Source organism: Anser anser (genome assembly GCF_964211835.1).
Source record: "Anser anser genome assembly, chromosome: 1".
In the NCBI taxonomy this organism is placed as follows: domain Eukaryota; kingdom Metazoa; phylum Chordata; class Aves; order Anseriformes; family Anatidae; genus Anser; species Anser anser.
This window is the reverse complement of record NC_139720.1, coordinates 201,784,675-201,811,927: the sequence shown is the minus strand read 5'-3', so window position 1 is coordinate 201,811,927 and position 27,253 is coordinate 201,784,675. Positions and strand designations below refer to the sequence as shown.

Sequence of the window (27,253 nt, the reverse complement as noted above, 5' to 3'; positions counted from 1 at the left end):
CTAGAAATGCAGGGGCCTCACTTGGCCCCCCTTCCCCTTCACTCCTTTTTTTTTTTTTTTTTTTCCCCATCAAGTTGCTATTTTCAGAAGAAGCCAACAACTTTCCAAAGACAGGAGGTGACCGGGGGTTAAAACTCTCAGAAACAGATTTGTATATGACATTGCACGCTGCTTCTCATGTGTGCTCAGGCATAAAGTCTTACACAGCAAAATATGGGGAAAGTCCTGGTGTGATTCATCTGTCTGCACTGATAAGTGGTCTCCCTGCACAGACTGTCATCTGTAGCTAATGTGATCCAATAAGATGGAGAATCATCAAGTGCATCACTGAAAATATTAGTAGTTCAGTGGCCTCTGTGCAAGAGATATGAACAGGAATTTTAAACTGCAAAATAATTAAGGCACGGCATTTTTACAGATTCTTCTCTTTTCGTTGATTATTGCAAATTTAAATAGCTCCCAGATGTCCTTTTATTTTAGATAGCGACTTGAGAAGTAACACAGACGACAAAGCCTAAGCATTGGGAAGATGGAGTTTAATAACATTTTTCTTCATGCATGTGGAATTTTAATTTTGCTCTGGTGTTAAATAAGAAAGAAACCTCCATGAAATGATTATAGTAGGGGAAAATAAGTTTAATTTTTTTTTAAAAAAAAGAAAAGTTTTCTATTGAAATTCCTTAATCTCCCATGTGAAATTCAGATAGCCAACAGGAAATGTGCACACAACCCTGATGACAAAATATAGACCAAAGGCAAGGGGCAAGAATGGGTCTGTATATATCTACAGCTGTGAGCCTCAGCTCATTTCAGTTATTCTGTGAAATACCAATAGCCTTGAGAGACTGGATGCACTAAGGATGTCTGTGACATTTCCACAACATCTGTAGACTTTTAAGTCACCCCTGCAAATGCTTTGTTTGCTTTTGGCCTTGTGCTTACGGTTGATTTCAGTCTTTATTTTTTTAGATACTGTTCTTCTAATTCTTCTAGCTCTCTCAAGATTAGATTATTTTTCTTTAAAATGTTTTAGACATGCTGTCACCAGGGTGATGTAAAGGATGAACACAACACTAATAGTTCAATACGTGCATTGTTTATATTCAATTACCTGATTCTGGCCTCTGTTAGAGAATGCTTTAGCCATCTAGATAATCTGATGCTGCATGGAAGTTATGTGGCAGGATTTCAGGCCAACATTAAAAATCTCTCACACTTGTTTCGTTAATTTATTCTATTGATTTCGGATACCAAGAGTAATGAAGAAAAGCAATCCACTTTTCTATGTTCAATGAACTTCCTAAATCAAAGATAACTCAGTATGCAGAACTTTGTTTGTTTTGTTTTGTTTTGTTTTTCTTACAAATGTTAGACAGTTATAGGAATGAGTCAAATACTTTACACAGCTTATATACATACATTATAAGCTTGTGTTAACTTATTTGCGTATTAAAATACAGAAACACAGCTCATTTTTTATTTGCTCTCTCCTTTACTCTAGTAAGAGATTTGATTTTTCCAGTTCATCAAAATATGTAATGACAGATTCTCCATCCACAGCGAAATACAGCCATGGGTATATCTTCCACAAGATAATGTTTCACTGGGCAATGAGTCTGCCTAGAAATGAGCACTGAACCATTATTATTACAATACGGGTTTAGAAAACTATTAGCCATTTAGATGAGAAGTTACAGTCTGATCCAGTGTAAAAATACCGATGATTTTGCATGTATGAATTCAGGTTCAAGTTTTGAAGTTCGTGGCAAGATCAGAGTTGTCCAGGGGTAGTGCTTTGGCTCACACACTGCCGTCTACCACAAGTGTTGTGTCTCACTGGAAAAATCACATTTCTGATTGCCTAGAGCTTTGCTTTAGTGAAGGAATGATTTGCATATATCTGGAGCTGGCAGAGGGGAGGGAGCTTGTTTTACAGATTTCATGAATCACTGACCTGAGCTGTTGGGTCATGAAATGAAGAAATGAAAATCTGTAAAGTATAGAGCTGTCAACTTTTTCATGCTGGGCATCAAATGCCTCTTCTAGGATCTTCCTTGTGGACCCACAGCAGTCCAGCAGCAGATCTTGGCTTTAAGCACCTCATCACATGCACGCGTGGAAGCAGATACTCAAGTGTGTAGGCTTCATGTGCTGTTTTATCAGGTGTTTCCCACTTCTTCTATAAGCGTAACAGAAAGGGTGGAATTGTGCCAGAACACAAATCCAGGATGCAGGCTGCCACCCAGCAAGGTCTTGAGCATCTCCTGGGAGCAGAGAGGTGCATCAGCATTTTCTGAACCTGCTTGACCTAATTAAAATCTCACTAGACTTGGCATCATGCAGCTGTGAAGTCAAACAGTACAAGAAAGTGACCTTTTAGTTAACTAGTATTATCTTAAGTTATATATGTTGTCAGTGTAGAGAGGGAGAAGTCTTGAGTTCTCTTGCTTGCCCTGAGTGGTGCACCTAGTCCGGTTTTAGAGGCATTGATTTTCTTGACATTATCCATGGTAATACCCAGGATGAGGGAATTAAACACCGGCACCCATGGCTGCATTTTCCCAGATATGCCTGGAAATGGGTGAGTTGGCACATGAGAGAAAAGCAATTTAAAATATACCCAACACCTGTTTTTTTTCTGCTCTGTTTGCCAGACTATGTGATGGCAGAGCATTAGATCAATGTAAATGGGATGGAAAAGTATTATTAAAACACCAAACATTATTGTGTGGTTTGAAAATTAGGTCTGCAGCCATGTGTTAAATGCTGTTGAAACAGAGAAGGATATATTAATGGTCTTCCTTCTCGTATTATAAATCATTCCTCAGGCTAAGGTTATGTAGGCGAATTCTGTGGTTAATCTGTACTAAGTTCTTTTCTGTCAGGATCTAGGAGTTCGTTCTGATGTTGCTTTCCCACTGATGGATTAGCTCAGAGATAAGCTCAGGATCTTTCTTCGTTGGATGTTTCTTAAGACCTGTAGCGCTCTTTTTTTTTGTGGGGTGGAGCCCACCTACCAGCCCCAAATTGGTCAGATGTGTGCTTTCAGGGTGTCTCTAGTGCCAGGCTCTGTGCTTTGTGAGACAAAGAGTCCTTGTGAAGGACATGCTGCTTTGCTAAATTTCACGTTTGTGTTATGAATGTACCAATATTTTAATCTTCTGCAGAAGCAGCAGGAAATCTTTCACATGATTTGAATCTATTTTAAATGTACAGAGTCTTTGTGTTATCTGAAGCATGTCTGCCTTAGTGCTATATCATGTGTTCTGTAGCATTTGCAATACCCATCAGCTGCCAGACTGCTAATTTATGTCTGTAAGTGTGAGCACACACACATGCATTCACACACACATTTTGTGGAGGTCTCCATTTCGTGCCTCTCTGGCTAAGCATTGCATTTAAAGCAGGGAAGCATCTTTTTCTCCATTAGCAATACGTTGCATCTGTGCTAAAGTCCTTTCTGAGCACAGAAAAACCTAGAATGCCTTTTAATTAATCCAGCATTTAGAAACGTGCCCTTACACAAGTTTTGCATCCTTTTGTCCTTTCTTCTGGGATGATCTGTATTCAGCTGTTCAGAATTCATGCCTGTTATCTCTAACAAAAGTTAAATCTGGGGTATTTTCACAACATCTTTACTACCTGTCCTGTGATTTCAGAAACACTTCACTTGCCATTCATACGCACACAATCCAACCACCCTGTGATACACCCTGTTGGGATCCCAGCACCTCCAATTCCTTTGACATGCGTTGACTCCGGGGTGGTTTGGGATGTGCTCTTTCATCCCAAGCTGTTGCAATGTCCATGGAGTCTGACTGCAGATGGTTCCCAGGACACCCACAGCTTCCCCAGATCATCTTCACTTGCGTGCCCTTTGGTTTCCAGGAAGCCCCTTGCAAGGGAAAAACTAGAACAATTTTAGAACAATTTTTGCAAGTTCAGTTAGATTTAATTATCTTTTCTCTATCATTTCTCTGTCATGGTTAAGACCATCCTTACTCCTGAGGTCCACTCCCTTGAGTCATAGTATCTGTCAGTCTGCACTCACATCATCTACATTTTGTCTGCTTCTTCTTCAGACTTATTTTTTTTCTTTTTGTCTCCACATTGTTAATGCTCATATTGTCCAGGGTCTCATAATGTCCAATATTGGTGATGCACTGGAAGGTCTTCATTGCCCAAAACTGCCCCACCAGGCTGTGCAGTTGGTAAGAACCAATTTTTAGTATACCTTGAGTACACTACATTTTCTTTGAGTCTTACCACATCTCTTACAGTCTCCTCACTGTATCCTGAAATGTATTTTGATATTATATACTTTTCTCTTTGTCTGTGCTTTTGTTTAACCAGATTGCCACCCTGTCCCCCTGCCACATGATCCTCCAACATGCAGTTTGAGCAAAAAGACATACAAAAAAGGGCAGGAAAATGTCATGCAAAAATGTGGTAGTCTGCAAAATTTGTTTACTGTAGTATTTCGGAATAATTTCTTGTGGCAAAAGTGCATCATTGTGTGATATGTGATGAAATATGATTGGAGTATTTAACATAATTTGTAACATGACACAAATTAAAGTATTTACTAGACGCCTAGAGATAAGAAAACATCTAATCAGGTTGAGAATCAGTTTAATAAGCATATTTGACACCTTCTTTCTCTCTAAATATATTATCATGGAACATAAGAATCCTAATACTTTTCTTATCTGACTTCAGCTTGATAATAAGAGACCAAACAATTCTTTTGCTTTTTATGAAGATATGATTTAAACAGAAAAGTACAAAGGCCCTGAAGCATCAAGTGCAATGAAATCTGCCCTCAAAAGCAGTAATTTTCTTTTCCCAGCCTAACGAATTTCAGTTGTCAGGAAACAGATTAGTCTCCTCATTCTGAAATGTAATATTGCAGTTTGCTAATCTCATGATACAGAGATGTTGAAAATGTTATCATAGCAGTTCTAGAGTACATTTTATGTTTTGGCAAAAAAATAATGCTTTCTTTGGCAAGGAATATTCTAAATATTCAAAAGCAAGGATTAGCATGAATAACTGAGAGCAAAAATGTCAGAATGAAAATAGTGAATTATTTTTTCTCACATTCCCTGGGAAAGTAAAAAATACAAATATTGCTAATGGTGGTCTGTCAATTTATGGCTTCAACATTTCTGAAGACCGGCATGTTATCTTTAGTCAAGATACCAATAGAAAGCTTAATACTTTCTGTCATAGCCTCAGATATATTTGTTTTTCCCTGTGGATCTTGTTCCCTTCCACTACCATTCCAGATAACGTTTAAGGCATTGTATAAATAAAAATGTGTTCTTAACCTTCAAGGCCACAAAGGTATTTAAAAGACTTAATTGAAAAAAACATGGAGATTTTAAACTTGTCACTTCCTATTGGCACCTATTTTTTCAAAAAAAACATAACCATAGTTTAAAAAATACCCCCCAAATTTCCAGAAAGCCGTAAGTTTTGGACTACCCATTTTATCTCAATAGAGACAATGTCTTGTTATGTGATATAGCGAAGTGTGCCATAGCGGTGTGGCCTTTGTTGACTGAACAAGAAGCAGAAAGCAACAAGATATGTGCATTACTGTAGTCTCAAAAGAAGTCAAAAACACATAGCTGAAGGAATAAAAATGTTAATTGACACTTGAGGTTCAATTGCATATCATCCTATCCTCCCCACCAAAACCTTTTTTTTTTTTTCCAATGGACCTGCACAAATTTGCTCTTTGTGCTGCAGTTTTGGACATATGTTTGTGGGATAAACTCAAATACTAAAGTCCAATCTTGTCCTTTTTGCATTGGTATTTACCACGTATATCTACAGCTAAGGATCTTTCAGTATTTTTGTTGCAAACCACTGCATGCAGCCTGACTGAAGTCTTAACTCAAGCATCTCCACCATGGAATGGCATTTTAAAAAGTAAAATAATATCTACATTAAGTGTATTCTGTTCAGACATTTAATTCTAATATCTGACGCTCGGTATCAAAGTATTAATTCAAAGCTGTGGCTTTTTTTATAAAAAGGAATCTGATGCATAGAGATTTTGTTTTTTCTACATCCCTCGGAGGCTGCCTGGTGATAGATGACACCAGTGATAGGACGCCCAACTTTCAGCAAGCTGCCGAGCTCCCAAAAAAAATCCTCACTGCTGCAACATGGTCATGGGACTGTCATTTATTCTGCTCCTTGACAGAGCAAATTATCCTACTTGGAGCTGCAGGCTGTGTTTTCATTACCTCAGTTCTTGCAGGGCTGATTTGGTGTCCCTTCCCTCTCTTCCTCGCCATAGCATAGACTGAGAACCTCCAAGCTCTGAAACTTGAGAGCCCCCTGGCTTCTCTAGGTGTGCAGCCATGTTCCACTGGCTCTTGGATGTCTAAACAGTAGCAGCTCAATCAATTACATATTCATGCTCTGTTTTGTAAAGGTTCTTGAGCACATAGAATCACCAGACTCACAAAGCAAAGCAGGAATTGCATCTTAAACTTCTCGTGATTGACAAATTGCCTTTGCTTCACTGAGCCTGTAAATAAGATTTAGATATTTTGTCAGATCAGTAATCCATGGATTAGACCCTCTCTTAGTCCTCCACTTCTAAAACTAGATGCAGTTACAGAGAACAAGCATATCTGCATATTTTATGTGCCGTTTCCCAAAGGAAGCAGTGGTGGTATTATAGATGGTGTCATCATGAGCAAGCATCAGCACATCATGACCCCAGCATCTAACCATCGGGATTAGCGCATGGGGCTGACATATCTGATCTCCCTGTGCTAAGGGATCACGCCTCCAGCACTGAGCCTGACAGGATGCACTTGTGCTGTTCAAGCACTCCCATAAATCAGGAGCTTTCTCACGGCTATTTCCAGCAAAGTGCCCAGCCCATTTAACACCCCCTGAGACTTCCTCAAAAGCAAACCAGCTCCTAAAACTTTTCTTTTTCAATCTCTTCTGCTACAAACCAACAAAGCAACTCATTAGAGGGACTCCTTCTGCTTCCCTCCCTTCTCTCCCTTCACCTATTGAGGGCTAATTGGAGGCCCATAAAATGAATCAAGGAAAATTCTTGTTTTTCTCCCATGTATCAGTCTTGCACTAGCAAATTGGGCATATTGTCTCATGCCATGTTTTATTGTCCCCCAGATCACATTATCGGCAGGGCAATCTCACAAAGGTTAATAGCATTACTAGGTTGTCTCTTGGTCTGACATTCTTGCTCATCACTCTAAATCCAGTCATTTTACCAGTGGCCTTGGACATCTCTACTGAAGTTAATTGGATGCTGCTTACTGCTGCCTTCAGACCCACCTCTATAAATCGGAACTACGTGTAGCTTATTGTGCCTGCTCCTAACTTTAATTTCACAACTGGGAAAAGGATGTGTGGGTTGATATACCTGACTTTTCAACCACACACTTTGACATTTGCAATCCAATTATCAGTCACCTTGGCCATTCATTCAGTCCAACTGTCTTCCCGCTGGCATGCCATGTGTCACCACCTACTCTATATACAGCCTTAATGGGAAAAAAAACAGTAAATTATGAGCCTATATAAATCCATTAAAGAGTTACTATGACTCCATAAACCTTGGAAGTGAAAGTGCTCTATGCAGTTGTTGGTACCGAAGTTGGAATTGCTGCTCTGTGGTTTTGGAAGGTCCCATATTACTGAAGTCAGGCAAAAGAAGTATCTGTTGAGGACCTTGATAGCCACACTCTCAGAACCTGAACCTTCAGGAATGTGCATGGTAAGATCTTGATACTACATACTCGAAGAAATGGTTGCCATCAGTAGAAAGTAGTGAATTTATATTAATCATTTTTGATGAAATATTTCCCTTCCCCGGATGGAAAGTACACTGCCTAGGGTCAAATGGCATTTAACTGCCCTTTTGCACAGCAGTTAATGCCATCCTGTGGCTGCAAAAATCAAATGCACGTTAAAGACTAATACTGCAGAAGAATAGAAGTGCTAAGAATATTTTAAAAGTTGCGTTCTTTTAAAATTCCTCCTGCATTGCAGGAGTAGAATGTCATCTTTTTATTATTCAGGCACACAAAGATCCCTCTCCAGGACTCCAGGCAACTGTATAATTAATTAATTATAATAGTATTAATTGATTAATTAATATTAATAACCTGAACATTTTTAATGGGTTCTGAGTGTTACTCAGGGAAATCCAGTTTTCTGGCCAAGATTTTTTTTTTCTTTGCAACACATTTGGAATGTTAAAACCGCGGGACTGAGTTTCATGTTGAGTTTCATAATCCCTAAAATGACCTTGTTCCTATACTCACACCTATTTATTTATGTTGTCAGTATGGTCCCAAGACATTTTGAAAATTATTCATATACATTGGTCTTTGCAGGATCACTAGCTATATGTGTAACAATTTTTCCAACAGGAAAAAAAACATTTTAAAGATGAGAATTATGTAAGATATCACTGTTTCTTAAAACAACATCTGTTTGCCAGGGTGTAAAAGTATGACTCTTCCTGGTCAGTTATGATGCCTACTGTTGTGCTGCTAGAGTGGTGCACATCTTCTCTACCCTTTAGCTGAAGGTGTACAAGTTTCAGGTACTTCGCTTGTTATGTAGCTGGAGGTGAGGGCTGGGCAAAAGCTGAATGAGAAATAAAAACAAGTTCAACTGACGTTGTTGAGCTCCAGTGAAACCCTGTTGTCACCAAATCAAAATGGGAAAATTCCCACTGACTTCCAAGTCGGAGGATTCCACAGCTGGCAGGGTCCTTCTCCACCAAGCAGCTATCTGTAATTCTTTGGCTGCTCAGACAACACGAGCTTGATTCAGCAGGGAAACACGTCTTTAGACTTTCCCTGTATCTCTAGCCATGCAGTATGTGCATACCCAACTGTCCCTGGTGTGGTTTGGGATCCCAAGACTAATCAGGTGCTTGTGGAGGTTTGTAGTAATTCAGCAGAGAGAAAGCTGAAAAGAGAACTGAACTGACAAAATGAGAAAGTGTTACAGTGCACTGGTCCTTAAATCTATACTTTGCTGTGTCAGTATTGTCTACTGGAAAAAAAATAAAATAAAAAAATGGTTTTACTATTTCAGATGAAACTTGGAGACCTAATGCACCCATCAGGGAAGGGACCGATGGCTCTTGTCCTATATTGAATGAACAGTTAGCTGAATTTCAGTTTCAAATATTTTGTCTTGGACATCATTCCTGAGCCTGCTTTCCAGGCTGACTTTTCAAATCGGGAAACTGAGTTTGGGAGAAGTAAAAAGGTTGTCCATGAATATGAGTTTTGCTCCAAAATCAGCATCTGAATTTTTCCCAGCTCACAGTCCCATGCTGATTCTCAACCAGCTTGTAGAAGTGACCCCCATGTCAATGTAAACCGGATAGTAGATATTTATAGCCACTTTGAATTGAAGGCAAGTGGAGAGCGAGATAATCAGGCTTGTCTGTGTTGCCTATTAGATGAAACTGTGATTAAATACGGCCCAATTAATGCTTATTATCTGTCTAAAATTAATTTGTCACAGAAAGTTGTGAAGTAGACATCAAGAAGTCAAGTAGAATTTTTATTACTAAAATCAAAGCAAATATTGATTTAGTTAACTTTAACCTGGTCTGACAAAAACAGGATGAAATTGTCATTAAAAAAAATAAACTCTAGAAACAGCTCCAACAACGAACCTCCTTATTCATGCTTATCGCCTTTATCTTATTATATTTATCTTGCAACCTGGTTTTCTGAGCATTTTTTAGTCCTTACCTAACCAAAAAAAATCACTTTATTCAAACATGCATTTGATTTACATAGTAATCGTAATCATATTCTCATATAAGTGGACTGAAATTTTACTTCGTACCTCATTGTTAATGAAAGAAACTTATATCAAATAACTTGAATATCACCAAAAGAACTCTTGATTTTTTTTCCTTTTTGATCAATGAGTAAGGTCACAACAATCTTCCTGAGTGACAGTTCTCTAAAACCAGTGAAATTTATGAGGTATAAGAAGTCCTTTTTGGCCTTTTACAAATTTAAAATATCTCCCTAGGATCAAAAATTGGAAATGAACTATACCCCTTAAGGGTCTGATTTTATATGTTTTCTACCTGAGTAAGAAATTCATTTTTTCTTAATCAGATTTTTAACTGATAAGCTTTATTTTGAACATAAAACTTTAGAAGCTTCATTTTTACATGGAAAAATAAAAATTGCGTTTAAATGTCAGAGACTACAAGTCAGGCTATCAGCTATAAAACTGTCTTTGAGACATTCTACATAGAATTTTCCCAGCATATGTGTGGATGGAGAGCATTCATTATTTCTTGTGTATTGCAGAAAAATAGTGTAAGATGGAAATCGGATGTTTATGGCAATTACTGATGGGACTCTATGGCTTTCACCCTGAGATGTCTGGTTCTGGTTTGGGCTACTTTGATATTGATCAAAGGCTTGTTGATAAGTGACGAATTCTGCGGTAGGGTTTTGGGAATAGGGAGATGAGTAAGAGGTTATCTGTAGAGAAATAGCAGAATTCCTCACCAAAACTGGTTAAACAATGCATTTTCCTTCAGTGGCTAAAACATTCTTAGAAATTTCTCCTTCCCCTGACTTAGGGACCTGCCACTCATTGCCTTGTTCTGCTTCCTCACTGCCACCCCAAGACTAGTTAACCATCTGCCTTTGGGGGGATTTTGTTTTCTTTCAGCAGTGCATTTTAAACCCTGATTATTTCAGTAATCCTGTTAGTAGCACAGATGCACAAACAGTTTATTGATGGGTGAAGGTGGCTGCAAACCGATGACAGGGGAAGAACAAATGGCTGGAGGAGGAGCTGGAGATGGGGATGGATGCATCTTAATCTGCCTTTCTGCCAGAGACAAGGTGGTGTCATCCACTGTTAACATAACCAAGGGGTGCTTGTTAGAGCAATTGAAAAGAAACAACAACAACAACAACAACAAAACACTGCTACCTTTCCTTTGAAAATACATGGTTCTGCTTCATAAAGTGGAATAGAATTTGGATGTGTTGTACCTATGAAGTAAATAACTATGAATTACAGCATGTATCTTTTAACTCAATGGTAGCCAAATAAATGTATTACCTACTGAATAATAGAAATATTGTTTCAAGGCTGACCATCACAGAGCCTCACCTAAGGCTGTTTCATCAACTTGCAGAAAGCACTGGCTGTTGGCATGCCTAAAATTGTTTATAAAGTAAGTTTTAAGATTATAGTTCAGAATAGAAGACAACATTTCAATGGAATACTGAAAGTTTTCTTTGAAGTTATTACTCTGTTGTAACGGAAACTGCATGCCATATGATATCTCTAACGACATGCAGAGCAAGCTCCTGCATTATGTCTTTTCTTTGAGTAAGTTCAGCAACATGTACTGTGTTAGCATGAGGCAGTGCTACTGACTTACAGCGAAATATTTGGAGGGGTATTGCCACACAGAGTCAATCATCTGCACTGTGTTTGAGAGTTTCTAATAAAAGAGTTGCTGTACCTTAATTTCCCATCAGTTTGAATATCTGGGGACCTACACTACAAAATGATGCAGCTGCACACCAGAACAAGGATGTAAAGTATAATTTGTTTTGCTGCTTGATTAATTAACTCCACAATGACTATAGCTTGATTAAATTCTGGCAATATATTAGCATGTATTTTTGAGCATAGTCTTTCTGCTGATAGTTGAGACATAAAATAAATTATTTACATTAGCTGTAAGAAAAATTCTTGGAAGCATCGATAAAATCTTATATCTTTATTAAATCCAAAATAATTCTCTCACTAGTACATGATTAAACATATTGACTGGTCTAATATGAAAAAGAGAAGACTGGGAATGTGCAACAGTCTTCATAATTTTGAGTAAAATTTGAAGGAGTTTGGTTCCTGCTTATGGTGAAGATTGTAATCAAGTGAGTTTTGTGGATGGAAAATGAAAGGTAGTTGAATATTTGAGAAAAGGTTAGTGCAGTGAGCTTAGAAGTTGATACATACCTCTTCCGAAGCACAGAGACTGAAAGCAAGTGTATTTCTTGAGTGCTGAGATAAGGTTTTTGGAGAAGGGCATTATCCGTAGAGGTAGATATAGTATAGATGAATGGTCTCACATATCAATATTTGATCACAAGTGTTTTTTATAATGAGAAAAGTAAAATCCACAAATGGCTGAAGTAGATATTCAGGTATGAATGGAATTACAATCAACATAGAAATTACTAACATTAAACTGCCTTAGGATCTTAATTTGCAAGCTTGACTTTATTTAAAGCTGCTTGAAGTGAAATATTCGCAGATTTGACTACTCATCATTTTCTGTTCACAAAACTCTTTGATTCTAATCTTTGCTATCAGCAAGAGCTAAACACCTTCTTCAAAGTTTGCTATGAAGATCAATACACAACTTTTATCTTCTTTCTTGCTTAGAGGCTATTAGGGTAGTTATACTTCTGTTTAGTAATAGGTTATTCTAAAGAGGTTCTAAATCCCTATAAAAATTGATTTTAAGCAATCACATATCGGTCTTTATCATGTTTGTAAGGTGTCAGTTTGAAGCTGGTTAAACATTAATGCGTCCAGATATCGTAAGAGGACTATTTGGAGTGTCTTCATCTTTCCAATTTTTCCTTCATCATATGCTGGGTTAGCAAGATTCATTATTGTAGCCTCTTCAACTAAAAAAGGAAGGTTTTAATGTATTCAAAATGCCTTTACAGTTGTTATTTGGAGACAAAGATGGATGTCCTACTATGATCATCTCAAAATTTCCATTCCTCTAGTTACAAACTCCGTGACAAGGGATGTGATAACATCAAGATCAAGCATCGCTTTAGTTGGTGGTGGTATAGCCTAAGAGGTCAGGAAAAGTCCTAGAGCAACACTTTCTCTTAACAGATGATTGTCAGCTGAATCATAACTGACTACATACTACTGTTAGGTAGTAGAGGTAAAGGTTATTTGTATTTAACACCACCTAGGGAAGTAGGAGGCACATTTGGACTGTAGTGATTGGTAGAATCACTTCCAGGCAAAATTTTATCTACAGTTTGTCACAGACAAAATTAGATGAGCTTGTTACTCCTGAGGACTATAGTTTTCTTTTTACTTAGTGAAAAGAAGGGGAAGATGCTATTTTGAGATTACCTAAAGGAGTTACTTGTGAAATAGAACAGACTGTTCTGTCATCATGGGAATTTAATGGAGCAGTACCTGGTTCTGCACTCATCACAGCACATACCCATTGAAGAATACTGTAAACACAGCCTAATGCACAAAGGTTGCCAGTGTCTCCAAACTGTAACAAGTTTTAAAAGTAATGCCCACGGAAAATTATTTTTCTTTTATAGACTCAGTGTTGAAAGCTATGCAGATCCTTCCATGTGTTGCTACTAAAGCTAAAATGCAAGTCCAAAGTTTCTTTTCAGAGTTTATGGCTTCTGTTTACTTTTTAATTTTTCAAAAAGTTTGTAGAATAAAGTAGGACACAAATTAAGGGACTTTTTGATTTTAATTAGGAGTATTTCTGGATCTTCAGGTCACCCATTCTGATATTTCATACTGCCTGGTCATAGTTTCCCATTTGTTTACCGTCTTCTGGTCTCAGTACTATGAGTGACAAAGGTTAAGATTTGAAGCCTGTAAGACTTTGTTCAGCATGCTCTTCTAATATTTAGGTTTGCAGATACTGCAGGGAGCATTTAACTCCAAATGAAAAAGCCGTCCTTCCTTCCTTCCTGTCTTTTGGCAATACAGTGTTGAAATTACCTGATGTCATCGTTAATTCTCAAATGGCGTAACAGACCATTATGCATCGCTTTCTAGCTTGGTTGTGGCTGGAAGCCATTGACTTTTCTAATCAGCCACCTAGAGAGTTTATGTCAGTAATAATCTGTATTTTAGAAGTACTCTAAATTATTTATTTCTCATAGTTGGCCAGAGTGAATGTATTAATTTTTTATGATTGAAAACAAGAGTACCCCTTATTAACACATTTAAAGGAAATCAGGAAAGATCATATTGATAGGATTGACACTGTTTCCTACAAGAAGTGTTTAAGAAATTTGTCTTTTGGGACAGCACTAAATTCTATTAGGGTATGTGAAATAAACAGATGCCCACTTATTTTCCAAAGCTGCCAAATAAAGGCTTTTAAAAAATAATCTAGTTTGCTACAGCTAAACCAGTATTTGTGTTGGACAAATAAATAAATAAATAAAATATGTAACATGGAGTTTTTCTATTCTATTTTGTATATCTTTGACCCTGGCTACCTTCACTTTGTACCAATAATCCGACATGTAGTTCAGTAGTATCATGTATTTCAGAAAAATATGTCCTTGTAAGAATTTAGCTGCAAACTTAAGTCTCTCTCTGAAGTAGGCATAGAGAGTAATTCAGTGTATTTGACTTTAAGGTTTCATTCAGCCTTCAATGAGCTCTCCTTTGTCGTCTTTTATTTCTCTTACTTGGGCTGAATTCCAGACACTCTTACAATAGGTATTGCAGCTCGTTTGCGCATTGGCAGAAGAAACAAACCCATTAGTCACTAACAGCGGGGGTATGCCTCAGCTCTCAGACTCCCTTTGATCATTTTTCTGTCTCCAGTAACTCAACCAGATTCTCTTTTCTAAAGTTTTCTAAGCAAAATCGGCCTTGCTGCTGGGGGAAGGGAGAATTTTTTACCTGAAAGCCTCATTATGCACACTCCTCAGATGAGAGGCAGGCATCTTGGCTCAGTCTTTTTGCATTAAGTAGTATCACACGAAGGAAAATAAACAAGCAAATATGACATCTTCAGCATTTTGCAATGCTAATGACAGTAATGTGGCAGCCCCTCTTGACTTAAAAATTGGTTAGGCTGAGTATTTCCTCCTGCCAAGGAATGATATGGAAGAAGATTCTTGTTCTTCTCGAGGCTTGATAACTCATATTAAACACCTGCTGATTGTCTTGTTGTACTTGTTAAAGTAAGATCCCTGCTAGCTACTCTCTCCAGCTGAGCTAATAATTATCTTGGAAGTCATGAGCTTTTGTTAATGAGACTCTGCGTTGTACTTCTAAGTCAGGAAGGTGGTCCTCACAATTGCATAGGTATTCTGAAAAAATTTGGAGGCTAATCCTTCTTCAGTTGTGTCACCCTCCAATTTCTAAAAAGGGTGACTGTCTCAAGATCAATGATTAATGTCACCAGCATTGAGGTCTGCTAGACCTACCCTGTGTTTTAACCAACACTTCAGTCGTAGAAATGTCTCCTCCATGCCTTCTCCATGGTCATAAAAATAAGAAGTTTTCATATCTAACATTCCAGATGTTGCATGTTAATAATGTTGACCTTGGTTTTCACTGTGAAGGTCCACCGCTACGGAAATGTCTTTGTAGTTGATCTGTGGGGTTCCAACATAAAAATGAATATGACAGAGTATCTCTCAGTCCTGGTTTCCTGTAAACTTATTTCAGGTAGTGTTAAAGTCTGCAGACCAAACACTGTGCAAAAGAGATGGAAATTGACTTACCCAGATTTTCAAAGTTCTGTTGTTATACTGAATTTACTGCATTCTGCAGAAGGAGATAGTCTTTGTGTGTTTTTCTCAAAAAAAAAAAAAAAAAAGTCTAATATAAGTAGAAGAAATTTCAGGAGGTTATGTCCTGGTTCTGACAGCTGAAGGTACATTATTGTATCAAAGAGATTTCCAGGTGACCAAAACAAGTGTGTGTGCTGGCTGATGTGGTTCAGTAAAATTATAAACATTAAAGCCAACAGGTTAATTCAGATACCTGAAAAACTGTTCATTTTATGAAGACAATTACAGAGGAACTGTCTAGGTTGTAGGAAAACAGCAGTGATGCTTAAGAATTTACCATGAAAATGGTATATAAAGTTCATATTCTTGCTTTCTGATGCCATCAGACCCCATAAAACACGTTGTCATCTTCCTTTTAAGATATTTCTGCCTTGGTGAATGGATCATCCCTTTGTATGGTGGGTCAGGGAGTTAAACCTCAGCTGCTTCCATGGTTGTATCCCAGCTCTGGGAGGTGGTGGCCTCCGTTTAGTCTGTGCTGACACAGCTTTAGCAGCAATATGTAACCAGAAAGGCAGAGGGGATAGCAGCTGGCCGACCCCATCTCATGCTGTACCTGGGCAAGAATCAGCGTGTCTGCACCCATTGGTGTCCGGATACCAGAATCAGCATGACTGGAGAAGGTGTTCAGCATTTAGGAAAGCGCAAGCCAACCAAGCAGCAATTCCTCTTCTCCTCTGGGAAGGCTTTGATGCTGAACTAGCCATTTCCTTACCTTGATTTCTCAGAGATTCACCTGTTCTGGGGTTTTTGATGCCGTATCTTCACAAGTGTATGTCGAGAGTGTCTTCTCTGTCATTGATGTATATCACCTTTTTTTTTCTTCTCTGTTTTCTTCCCACCGTGCCATCTGCAGGCTTCTAAATGAAAGGACCTTGCTGGTCCTGAATGACAGCTTCTCTCCTGGCAAGCTGATGCCTTGCACATCTGCCTTTCCCATTTCCAAAGATACCAGCTGCGAATTAGCTTCTGTGTCCTACAAATGTCCCAACCTCCCTTCCCTCCCTGGTTACTTTTCCCTGCGATTTCCAGCTGTTTGAGGATTTTGCTGAGAACTGTGGTTCTGTTTGAATTGAAATTGCATTGGTTAGAGGGGCCCCTAAATGCTGGTGTGATGCAGTGTCCTGATGGGCAGCTGCTCCAGCCCCCCCAGTTCCTTACGGTTTGTTTTGACACTGTGCTGGGTTGTCTGGGAAAAAAATAATAATAATGTTATTTTGTTTTAATGTGGTGGTGATTTTTTTTGTTTTGCTTTTGTTTCTCTTATTATTTTATTTTTTGTAGGGCCAGAGGAAATTTCTGCAGCTCTATACCCTGTTCGTAGCTGGAATATAAAAAGCCTGGTCTGGGGTTAGGCTGATGGTGTAGAAAAGAGGGTCATATTCACATAATAATCACATAATCACATCTCTGGTGTGGGGGTGGCTTAGTTAATTAATTTACACGCCTGCAATGAGAGGGCTTTAACTCACACTTCAGCTTCCCATGTCTGGCACTCGGAGCTTCTCGAGCAGAGCTGGAACCTGTTGTTTTGAAAAGTTTTGAGTGTCACCCAGAAAAAAAGGTTTAGCTGGTATGTCTTCCTCTCTGGGGATGTAAAATTTTAGACAGAGCTGAACTGACTACCTCCAGAACTTCTCTGTTAATTTCTGTTAATTGCTTGACATTTTGTGTTTTAGCCATTTCTATTTTCAATTAGCTGTCAGCAAATATTTTCAGTGCAACTTTTCTGTTGCAGAAAGGATTTCCCATGTGTCTTGGCTTACAAAAACAAACAAATGCCTGTACCTATTTGGTGCCATACCATTTTAGTCATGATTTCAGCAGTAACCTAACAAACTGTGAGACTGTGGGCTGGTAAGACATGAGGATGGCTTAGCTTCTCAAGCAGCTTCTTGACTTAAGCAGGTTTTTCATCACAGTTGCTTGGCTGCTTGTATCACTGGTTTTCAGAGATTTTATTATTACTACTATTTGTAAACTTTTTCTCCACCCTGCTTTTTTTTTTCCCCTTTTTCTTTTTAGGTCATAGTTTTTAAAGCTTGAGGAAAATGTTTTTGTTTTTGTTTTTTTATTAAACTTTCACTCATGTTCTGTTCAGAAAACAAGTTTCCTGAGTCTTAATTGTATTTTCTATGCATTAAAAGCATTAGCCCCACCAAAAATACATATTTTTTGTATTCTTGTTCAACATTTAAATAAGTGTGTCTCCTTTTGTTTCTGTGTACTACAGCCTTCCTGTACTGCCCGGTATCATTGATTACTTTGTCTGTAGAGTCAGCAGAAATCCCAAAAGAGGATTTTCTTTGTTAACCTGTGGTTTTGCTGAGAGCTCAGCCAATTCTGCCAAAGCAGAACAAAAATAGAGGGGATCAGCCTTAAAAATGGGTCAAAAATTATTCATTGCTGAAAGCCTGTAATAGGAAGGGGTAATATTGGCAGAATTGGCTTTTTGCTTGCTGAAAAAATTCTGAAGTTGTCCCGGAGCATTAAAGCAGAATGGCTGAGCTCCCCAGTGGCATTGCTTTCTCTGGGTGGAAAGGCAGATCCGCAGCCACGTGTGCTGCCTTTTGGTGGGATAAATGCCATTTTGGAAAGTGAGTCGAGTGGGATCTGGATGGCTGAGCGCAGCAGCCATGAGCTATGGGTGCTCTCCCCACAAGCCACCAGCACCCGCTGCCCCCTTGCTGACAGGTGGCACATTGGTGGCAGGCGTGTTGAGGACAATCCCGACTGGATCTCAGCTCCCCATCATGAGTTGGCCATCCCAGCATGTGCTAATTGCCAACCCTGGTGGCGGTCTTAGGAGAGAGAGGCCGTTATAAATCTCTGGGGGAACAGGCTGTGCTCTCCAAATAAGTTTCAGGCTGATTTGGGGGATTTCATGTTGCCACTGTATATTGCCACACCATTTATTTATCTGTAAATAAGGGATTTAAGTTCTTAACGCTTTAATCGCTTCTAATGTATCAGTTTTTGAAAGTATAGTTAAAACAGGAAATAGAAACAGTGTTTTGCTTTTCTCTTTGAAAATGTTATTTTTCTGCTGGTTTCAGTACTAAATCAAGGTTACTGTAAGTTTAGATATCTTGTTGCAAGGCGAGAACAACAGCATGGGACAGGATTCCTAGAAAATGTTTGCTTTGCCTCAGGATTGGACATCAGGAGTATATTATTGTAAGGGAGCACAGAAACATTTAAGGTGAAATAAAGCACCTAGTAGTTAACCAGCAAAGCAATCAATGTGCAAGGATAGGTACAGGCCAGACAACTGCATGTAATATCTTGGCTTGCTATCACAAAAAATTGCTACTGTGGGATTTCCCATGTTAGCATACGTAGCTGAAAGTGAAATCTGAACTTCTTTCATGCAAACAGAAATAACATTCTATTTTGTTTCTTTATCTTTACGAAATGCAATCAAAAATTTTAGGGAGAAGTTTGAAACATATTGATTGCATTTTAAATGCATATTATTGAAGCTCTTGAGTGTTTGTTGAACTTGGATCATCTCTTTTTCACAGTGTTTCAGACTGAAAAGTATTAGCAATTCTGTTTAAGTTGCAGCTAAATTACTAACTAACTTTTGTCTCAAAGATTTTTTTTTAAGTATATGTGCCAGCATAGTGTGCTCTTTACAAAGTGCAGCAGACTTTTTTTACTACGTTCCTTTCTGTGCTTCTTACAGTCATCTAAAGTAGTTTTGGAATTAATGAGCTGTCAAATCCCAGGTAATGAATGAAAAGAACCGACAGAAAATCCTGTCATTGTTTAAGAAATTCCAAATAATTAATGGGAAAAAATGACAGAGATTCTTTTAAGATTTAGAAGAAATTCTTCATTGTGTGACTGAAGAAATTTTAAAATATGTTTGGAAAAAGTAGATATACTGCTTATGGTTTAATTCCAGTTCACTCTTCTTCTGAGATAAAGTCTTGCCAAGTTTGAGATAAAAGGATTTGCTGTTTTGAGGAATAGGTTCCTCCTCTACAGCTTACCTGTTATAGATCTATCTCAAAAGGAAAAATCTTCCTGATTCCTTTATTCGCCATTCTGGGCATATTACAGATACGTACTCAACATGCTTGTAGTGAGGATGTCTTGGGTAGAAGTACTTATCACACAGAAGACCTTGTAAACTACAGGTTAGGTCGAGGGAAGGAGGGGTGTTCCCTCGTGTTTCACGATGCCCATTTATAAAGTTCTGCTTTACCCGTTCAGAATAATGCCTCTGCTGCTGTTGTTTTTCAGGTAACCGTCTCGGATGGGGGCACATCTCCCAAGCAGTCCTCAGTTTGGGTGGTGGTCCAGGTTCTGGATGAGAATGATAACAAACCGCAGTTTCCGGAGAAAGTCTATCAGATCAAATTGCCAGAGAGGGATCGTAAGAAAAGAGGGGAGCCAATCTACAGAGCTTTTGCTTTCGACAAAGATGAAGGCCCTAATGCAGAAATCTCATACAGCATTGTGGATGGAAATGAGGATGGGAAATTTTTTATTGATCCAAAAACAGGGATGGTTTCTTCTAGAAAGCAGTTCACAGCAGGGAGTTACGACATATTAACAGTAAGTACTCTTCCATCAATATATAAACCCTTGATGTGACTTTTTTTAAAAAAAACAGACTGTTGTATAAAGAGTGATACATGACTGTGTTAAATCTGTGACCTATATATAAAGTCATAGATAGGTCTGAATGTATTAAAAAATCTGATGTACACATATGGCTACAAGCAAACAATTGAGTTTGAGAGTGTTCATGCTGTTACATATACTGAATTATTCTGACTACTCAGAATTAGCTTGCAGATTGTTGACGTAAGTCATTCCCTTAAATGCACAAAACTGAAGACCATGGGCTTGTCTGCCTGCAAAATTATATCATGTTGAACTGGGCTACAAATGGATATACAACTTCTGTGTGGACATAACTGCTTGCCCTCATGGAAAGGTCCTTACAATGTCCAAATCTGGAAGCTTCAGGGAAGGGAAGTACTGTATACTGTATGTAATAGTAGCTTTCTTGGTGCATTAAAGGATTTAAGCGTGGCAGCAATTTCAGTTAAAAGTAATCTCTGTCAAAATTATTCTGCCAAAACTCAAACCATGTAAACGTGGCCAAAGACAGAAAGGAGACAAGATGGTGTTGTTGATATGAAGAAAGAGAGCTTGCATGTGTAATCTTCATCTACAGCAACAAGCTACAGTTGTATTGGAGGAGTTCACCAAAAATGTACAAAATAATAGACAGAAAATTGTCAGAGGTCCACAGTGAGGCCCATAGTAAAGGAAGCAATGTCATTTACATTCTATTTTACATTTATAATGAGTCTCTGTTGAGATACTTTCATAGGGTTGAAAATTGTGACAAGAAAACAAAAGCATAAATACCAAAATATTGAGCGATACCCAGTAATCAGAGGCCAGCACCCTTTGAGTGAATGCTTTTCACTGTGCAGAGGTGGAGGGCACGTCTGGGATCTGCCCCCTTTTGTAATGTAGCAGCTGAAGGTCTTCTACTCAGCTTCTTTCCCCTAAGGGCCTGCCAGCCTGAGCCGAGCAGGGTGATGAGCGCTCGCACCAAACCCACTTAACACATTTCCAGAGAAAGAAATAGGGTATGGTATTTCAGGAAAATATTTCCTATTTTAACAGGCATAGTAACAGCATTTTTGTATGCCAGTGGTCCTATATAGCCAGAAGCATTTACTTATGTTTTAAAAGAAAAATCCCTCGTACTCCCAGTGCATTGATGTTATTCAATGAAGCACCCATTTTGTAACCTACATTCTCCCTTGTCTTATCCCTAGTGTTTGTCACTAGTCATCTTGTCTTTTCTGTGCTAAAACCATAAAGCATGGCAGGCAAATATCGAGTCTATCCATCACTCTAGTATATATTATAAAATAAAGAATTAGAACCAAAAAGGGCAGCACTCATGAACACTACTGAGAAACGAAAACAAGGAAAATAGGTGTGGCAAAATTTTAAGTTATATTTGTTTTGGAAAATGGGGGAAATGATCTGAAACATATTTAACTCAATTATAAATACTGATGAAAGTAATATAAGGAATACCAATCTTATCTGTAATACAGATGACAAAAGCAATCAAACATGGTCTGGGTGAGCATGTGTTCTTAAGTGCATGGCTTAAAACACAGGGACTTCCACCTTTGCTGCAAGAGGGAACTGCTTCGAAGATGTCATCGGAGAGGGAAGTTGGCTCTGGAGACAGAGATCTATATATGGAGCACATCTCCAGGGGGCCTTACATCAGCAGTTCTAAGTCAAAATGTTTCAGTTTTAAATCAGTCTTTTCAAAGAAAAGTTAAACTGTAATGGAAAAAAATGAATAACAGTGAAGTGCTTAAATCCCTCTTTTTTTCCTGGGATTTTACATAAAGATTAAAAGTCCGTTTTCCAAGAAGGTGTCTTCTTGTGATAGAATTAGGTCTGAACTGCCAAGCTGGGATGCTCAGTCTGGGTCCTGTTTTCTTTACACCCACCAGATAAAGGCAGTGGACAATGGCCGGCCCCAAAAATCTTCAACTGCACGCCTCCACATCGAGTGGATAAAAAAGCCTGCGCCCTCGCCAGTGCCGCTGACTTTTGATGAACCCTTTTACAACTTCACCGTCATGGAAAGTGATAAAGTGACAGAAATCGTTGGGGTGGTCTCTGTGCAGCCATCTAACATCCCTCTCTGGTTTGATATTGTCGGTAAGTTGGGAGCCAGTGGCAATGGGAAGAAGCAAAGCGTATGGCTATGTGGTTTTGAGAGCAAGACAACTAACCGTGAACTGTCTCCCCAAAATTAAAACCACTTTTGTAATGCTGAAATGGAAATGCTATTTATATATAGCAATAACAATAATAATAATATTCCTGCTTTTGTTATGACTCCTTAGCTAAGCTGAAAAAAGCGCTGTATGGCTGAATTGTTTTTTTTCATAGTATGTTATTTACTGCAATCTTAATGTTGTCTGTCATTTAAATTCTATTGTCATACTTTGCTAATCTCATTTCTAAATGTATTTATGGTACTTAGACTTGCTGTCCCTCATTTCTCTCTTTCTTCACCTTTTTTTCTGCATTCTGTTCTTTTTTTTCTGCTTCCGACTGCCCTGCTTCAAGGTGGCAAGCATGCTCGAGAGATGTTCTATATTCTACAGACAGCTTGTGGGCAGAACTGTTCAACAGAAGGTACCCTTAGTGCAAACACATTTGCTAAAATACAACTATCCAGGCTGCCTTTTATTTTTGCAAGTTCTTTGAGACAATTTATATTACATCTTTCATAAGTGCCTGTGACAGGATGCAATGCGACACATGGATGTGCTGCGTTTCTTTCTATGACAGCTTTTACCGTATTTGTGTCGAATTATTATCATTTTATTCACGGATTTTCCACAGTTTATCACAAATAATTAATTCAAACTTTTCACAGTCCAGTGCCATCCATTTAACTGTGAAACAGAATGGGATGCATCAACATATGGGTTACAAATGGAGCCACCAAAAGTTTGTCTTGAATGCAAGCTGAAAAAGAGAAATGTGTTTTGATGTGAGATTTCAACCACAAAATTGCCTCACATAAAATTGCTTACAAAAATAGGGAGGGAGAAGTATACTTAGCAAAGCAGAGGAAAAGCCATAGAAGTATTAAAATCCCAGGGAAATGCGGTTAAGGATGTAGTTGCCAGAAAGACAGGGAATAGAGGGTCTCACTTGGTTGCAGTGGAGAAACAGGAATCCATGTTTCTAAGCATTGTTTCCTTGCTTCTACTGCTAATTCAGTTATGTCATTTAAAATAAAAGATCTCCAAATCGAGACTTCCCCCAGCAGCACAATGACCCTTGCAAAGTTACAGTGGTATTTAATATTTGCAGATACTTGTAGGTAATGTTTGTGTATCCTGGGATGTCAAACACTGTCTGCACAAAGTGGTGTTATTTAAATGAAGGGTTATAAAGCAAATACTATATGAAAGATTAGAGAAACAAAGGCTTTTGCCACAGACTTAGTGGAAAGGGTGCATCAGCAGTCTTTATTTGCAGGGATTGAGCCCGGCTTCCATTTCAGCGTAGCTATTTGTGGATGGGTTTAGCCAACAGGAAGGGCGAGGACCACAAGAGAAAGGGTCTGTCAGAGTCACTTTCATCCACCTTTTATTGCCAATTTGTGCAGATGAAAGGCAGAAGCAGCTGCATTTCCTCTTTGAATTTGTAGCAAGGTTTCTGGTGCCAACAGCATTAAAATTAAACCCAAAGCTATTATCATGTTCCGGGGTTCCTGCTAGCCTCTGGGGAAGGACAGCATATGTTTCCTACTGTTTCCGTCCCATTCCCTTGGCTGTTTCAGTATGCTGCATGCAATTTATTAGCTAATGTTTACATTCCCTTTTTCTTCCTCACTGACCCTAACTTTTGTCCCAGGAGAAATCCATCTTTATTGATATTATTGACACTTTTTTCCCATTTGAACCTTTTGCTGGACTCCTCTGCCCTTCACAGCCTTTTGGTCTTTTCCTTGGTGAATTCACCAACTCATTAAAATGCTGCCTGTGTTAAGCACTGAGAGAAGCCCCCGTTCTTCAGCTGCTTTCTTTTACATTGTTAGACTCATTTGCAATCTAGCAACACTTTATAATAATATTTCACGTTTGCCTCACAAACAGAGGTGATGGGAAGAACATAATGAAATTTAAGCCTTTAATTTGTCACTTAATGTGACCTTTATGGCTAAAATACTTCAAATGGATTAAATTTTAGCTATTTAAACAATGCTAATGGTTTCCTTATAGGCTATAGCTCCTGATGCTGCACGATGCAGAGGGTCACGGAGACAGAGCTCCCCTAGACTTAATGAGAAATCGATGACCCTGACCATCCAGTTTGGTGCTGTTGCCATATGAATGTTGTCATTAAATATTACTGCTGTTATTAACAACAGCGCTAGCAACAGCCCGCGTTTCTGCAATACGAATAGCCAGCAATCCCAGGCATGCAGAAGACTTTGTTGTTCAGACGCTCTGCATACAGGCTGCAAAGACAAAGTCCACCCTGAGAGGGTTATAGATAGCGTTTCATGTTTAGATTATCTTTGCTGCCTTTAGTCAGTGTCAGTATCAAGAACACTTATTCTTCTTGTTCTGCAATATCATCCTGTAGGAAAAAAAAAAAAAAAAGACATATCAATGCTTTCCTCTTGGAGGAACACTGGGAATTCTTCCCTCAGAGGGTGGTGAGGCCCTGGCCCAGGCTGCCCAGAGAAGCTGTGGATGCCCCATCCCTGGAGGTGTTCAAGGCCAGGCTGGATGGGGCTTTGGGCAACCTGGTCTGGTGGGAGGTGTCCCTGCCCATGGCAGAGGGGTGGAGCTGGGTGGGCTTTAAGGTCCCTTCCAGCTCAAACCGTTCTGTGATGCTGTGATTCTAACAGTGGTGCCTAGGGCTGAAAAGCCCGGTGAAAGACATAGGTTATTAGTAGAAGTTAGTTCTAGGAAATGGAAAGCTCTACAGGACTGCTGATGCAAGAGAGAGTTTCTATGCTGTTGTAAAACCTAGACCTGATCCTACTCCATCTGGTATTTTGTGATTTTGGACCTCTGTGCACAGTTCACAGTAATGTCAACAAAAGCCCTGAAGGCTTATGTAGAGGCATGGTTTAATACAGAGTTTGCAGCTTGACCTTTATGTTTATGACCTTTTCAAACTAAATGGGCATTGGAATTCCAGAGGACCTCTTTTTTAATGCGTAACGTGCACTTTCTCCAAGCTAAAGAAGGGGGGAAGGGTGGCTGAAGATTAGGCTTTCTAGGATGCTGTTTGCCTAACTTCAGCATCTAATTTGCACCTACATTGTATGCATCTTAAATAACTGCTTATTCTTCAGCTAATCACTTCTAAGATAGGGAATGGTGCCTTGCAGACAGGGAGACTAGAGACAAACAGGACTGGTTGGTTATTTTGTTGTTTAATTGGGAATGGTTGCGATGTCACTACAGTTTTCTGTTTTCAGAATGCATTCAATGCCATTCTCAGTTCATGCAGATCACACAATGCAAATGACATGAATGCAGGTTGTTTCAGTTACGTTAAATTTATTCAGTCATTTCCAAAAAAAAAAAAAAAAAACTAATTTTAAAGGAAGTTCCAAGATAAATCATGACATCTTTATTTCTCCCAGGTAAATTGAGCCCTCTGTCTCTTTCTTCCTTTGTTAGTGGTGGAAATGGTGTGATGATTACTTTGACCACTGGAGCTAAGCTGCATGGTGCTAGTTTTTGCTTAAGTAGCATGTTGCACAACATCTCTCTGATTCTTCAAATAGGCCTCCCTCTGTCTTTCCCAGCCCATGCCTTAATAAAACAGCCAAATTTTTAAAGTACTGGACTTTTTTATCAAGGGTGCTTAAATGGCAATAATTTTAAGATCTATTAATTTTAATTAATAGTCCATATAATTCACAGTTCTGCAAATTTTCATTAACATCAAAAACATGTACCTCCCTAGCCTCCTTTCAATTATATTCTCTGAGAACTAGCTAATATACCTTCTGATTTATTTTCTGCTTTTTTGCCCTTACCTTCGGCTTCTTAGCAGCAAACGCAGAGCTTTGACTCTCCTTGCAATAGTTTTATCTTTCTGAAAACTTAAACTCTGCAGTATTTTCTTCTTCTTAGTGTGATATAGTATGTAAGACAATAAATCTTTGCATGTTATGTTACTAATATGTATTATGTTGTGATTAACAAAAGTCTGTAGTCGAAAGAGTATTTCTTAAGGCAATCGTTAAGTATATTTCCTATCTTTTGGAAATGGAAATATTTGAAATTTGGCCATTGGTTCTTTTCCTGGAAATCCTAGAGGCACTTCAGACTTGTCCGTGAGAGTCAGGGTGAATTTGCTTTCTGTATTTTCCTCTGAGTCTCTTCTCTGAGCAACGTGAGAATTGTAGCAATAGACCCACTTTATCATCAGTGTCCTCAGTGTTGTTAGTTTACTTTGGGGCAAGACAAGTAAGAATCCTTTCTGCTCTGAGAAAAGTTGTCCCAGAACACTATTCTCTAAATTAGGTCGTCTCCTGTATTTCTCTTCTCCTCCACTCTTCTGTCATGTTAAGCCAAATGAGACTTGTGTGAAGATTGTGATACATCCTGGCTTTTTTACATTTGAACATGTACCTTAGCTTGTACGTTCTTTGCTATCTGCCAGTGAAGGAAGAGTCTTGGTTTGGGGATGTCCTCCCCCAGAATTCAGAGTGATTCATCTTGGCATCTAAGACCCAACAATTCAGAATCTCCATGGTTATCAGACATTTCTCAGGTGTATATTCAGTCCCACTCTTCTTGATCATTCCACTGGAAAAAAAGGAGAAAGGCCCTCAGATGGGACTCATTTGCCTACAACTCCTCCAGGTTTGCTGACATGTTTTCTTCTCAGAGGAGGAAATGATTTCTCACAGCAGGATAATCCTGTCTAAAACAGCATATCAGCAGCTGATAGGAACATAAAGAGGCTCAGCCTCCTATCAAAAATAAACTCCATCTAGGACAAGCACTACAAAATAACCTTCATTGCTTGCAGCAAATATAATAATCAAAATGCAAGCAGAATATGCATGAAAATGATTTTTT

General features: G+C 38.7%; 1 protein-coding gene across 24 annotated transcripts in view; it reads left to right on the top strand.

Moving 5' to 3' along the window:
• FAT3 (FAT atypical cadherin 3) overlaps positions 1 to 27,253 on the top strand; it is a 419,605-nt gene that overhangs the window by 287,599 nt on the left and 104,753 nt on the right. For 21 of the 24 annotated variants that reach the window (XM_083840085.1, XM_083840082.1, XM_083840081.1 and 18 more), the window contains 3 exons: positions 19,866 to 20,180; positions 22,127 to 22,337; positions 22,752 to 22,820. In XM_083840085.1, coding sequence (XP_083696211.1) covers positions 19,866 to 20,180; positions 22,127 to 22,337; positions 22,752 to 22,820 — 595 coding nt within the window. The remainder of the gene's footprint in view (positions 1 to 19,865; positions 20,181 to 22,126; positions 22,338 to 22,751; positions 22,821 to 27,253) is intronic. The other 3 variants (XM_083840076.1, XM_083840071.1, XM_083840078.1) reach the window with 1 other exon arrangement.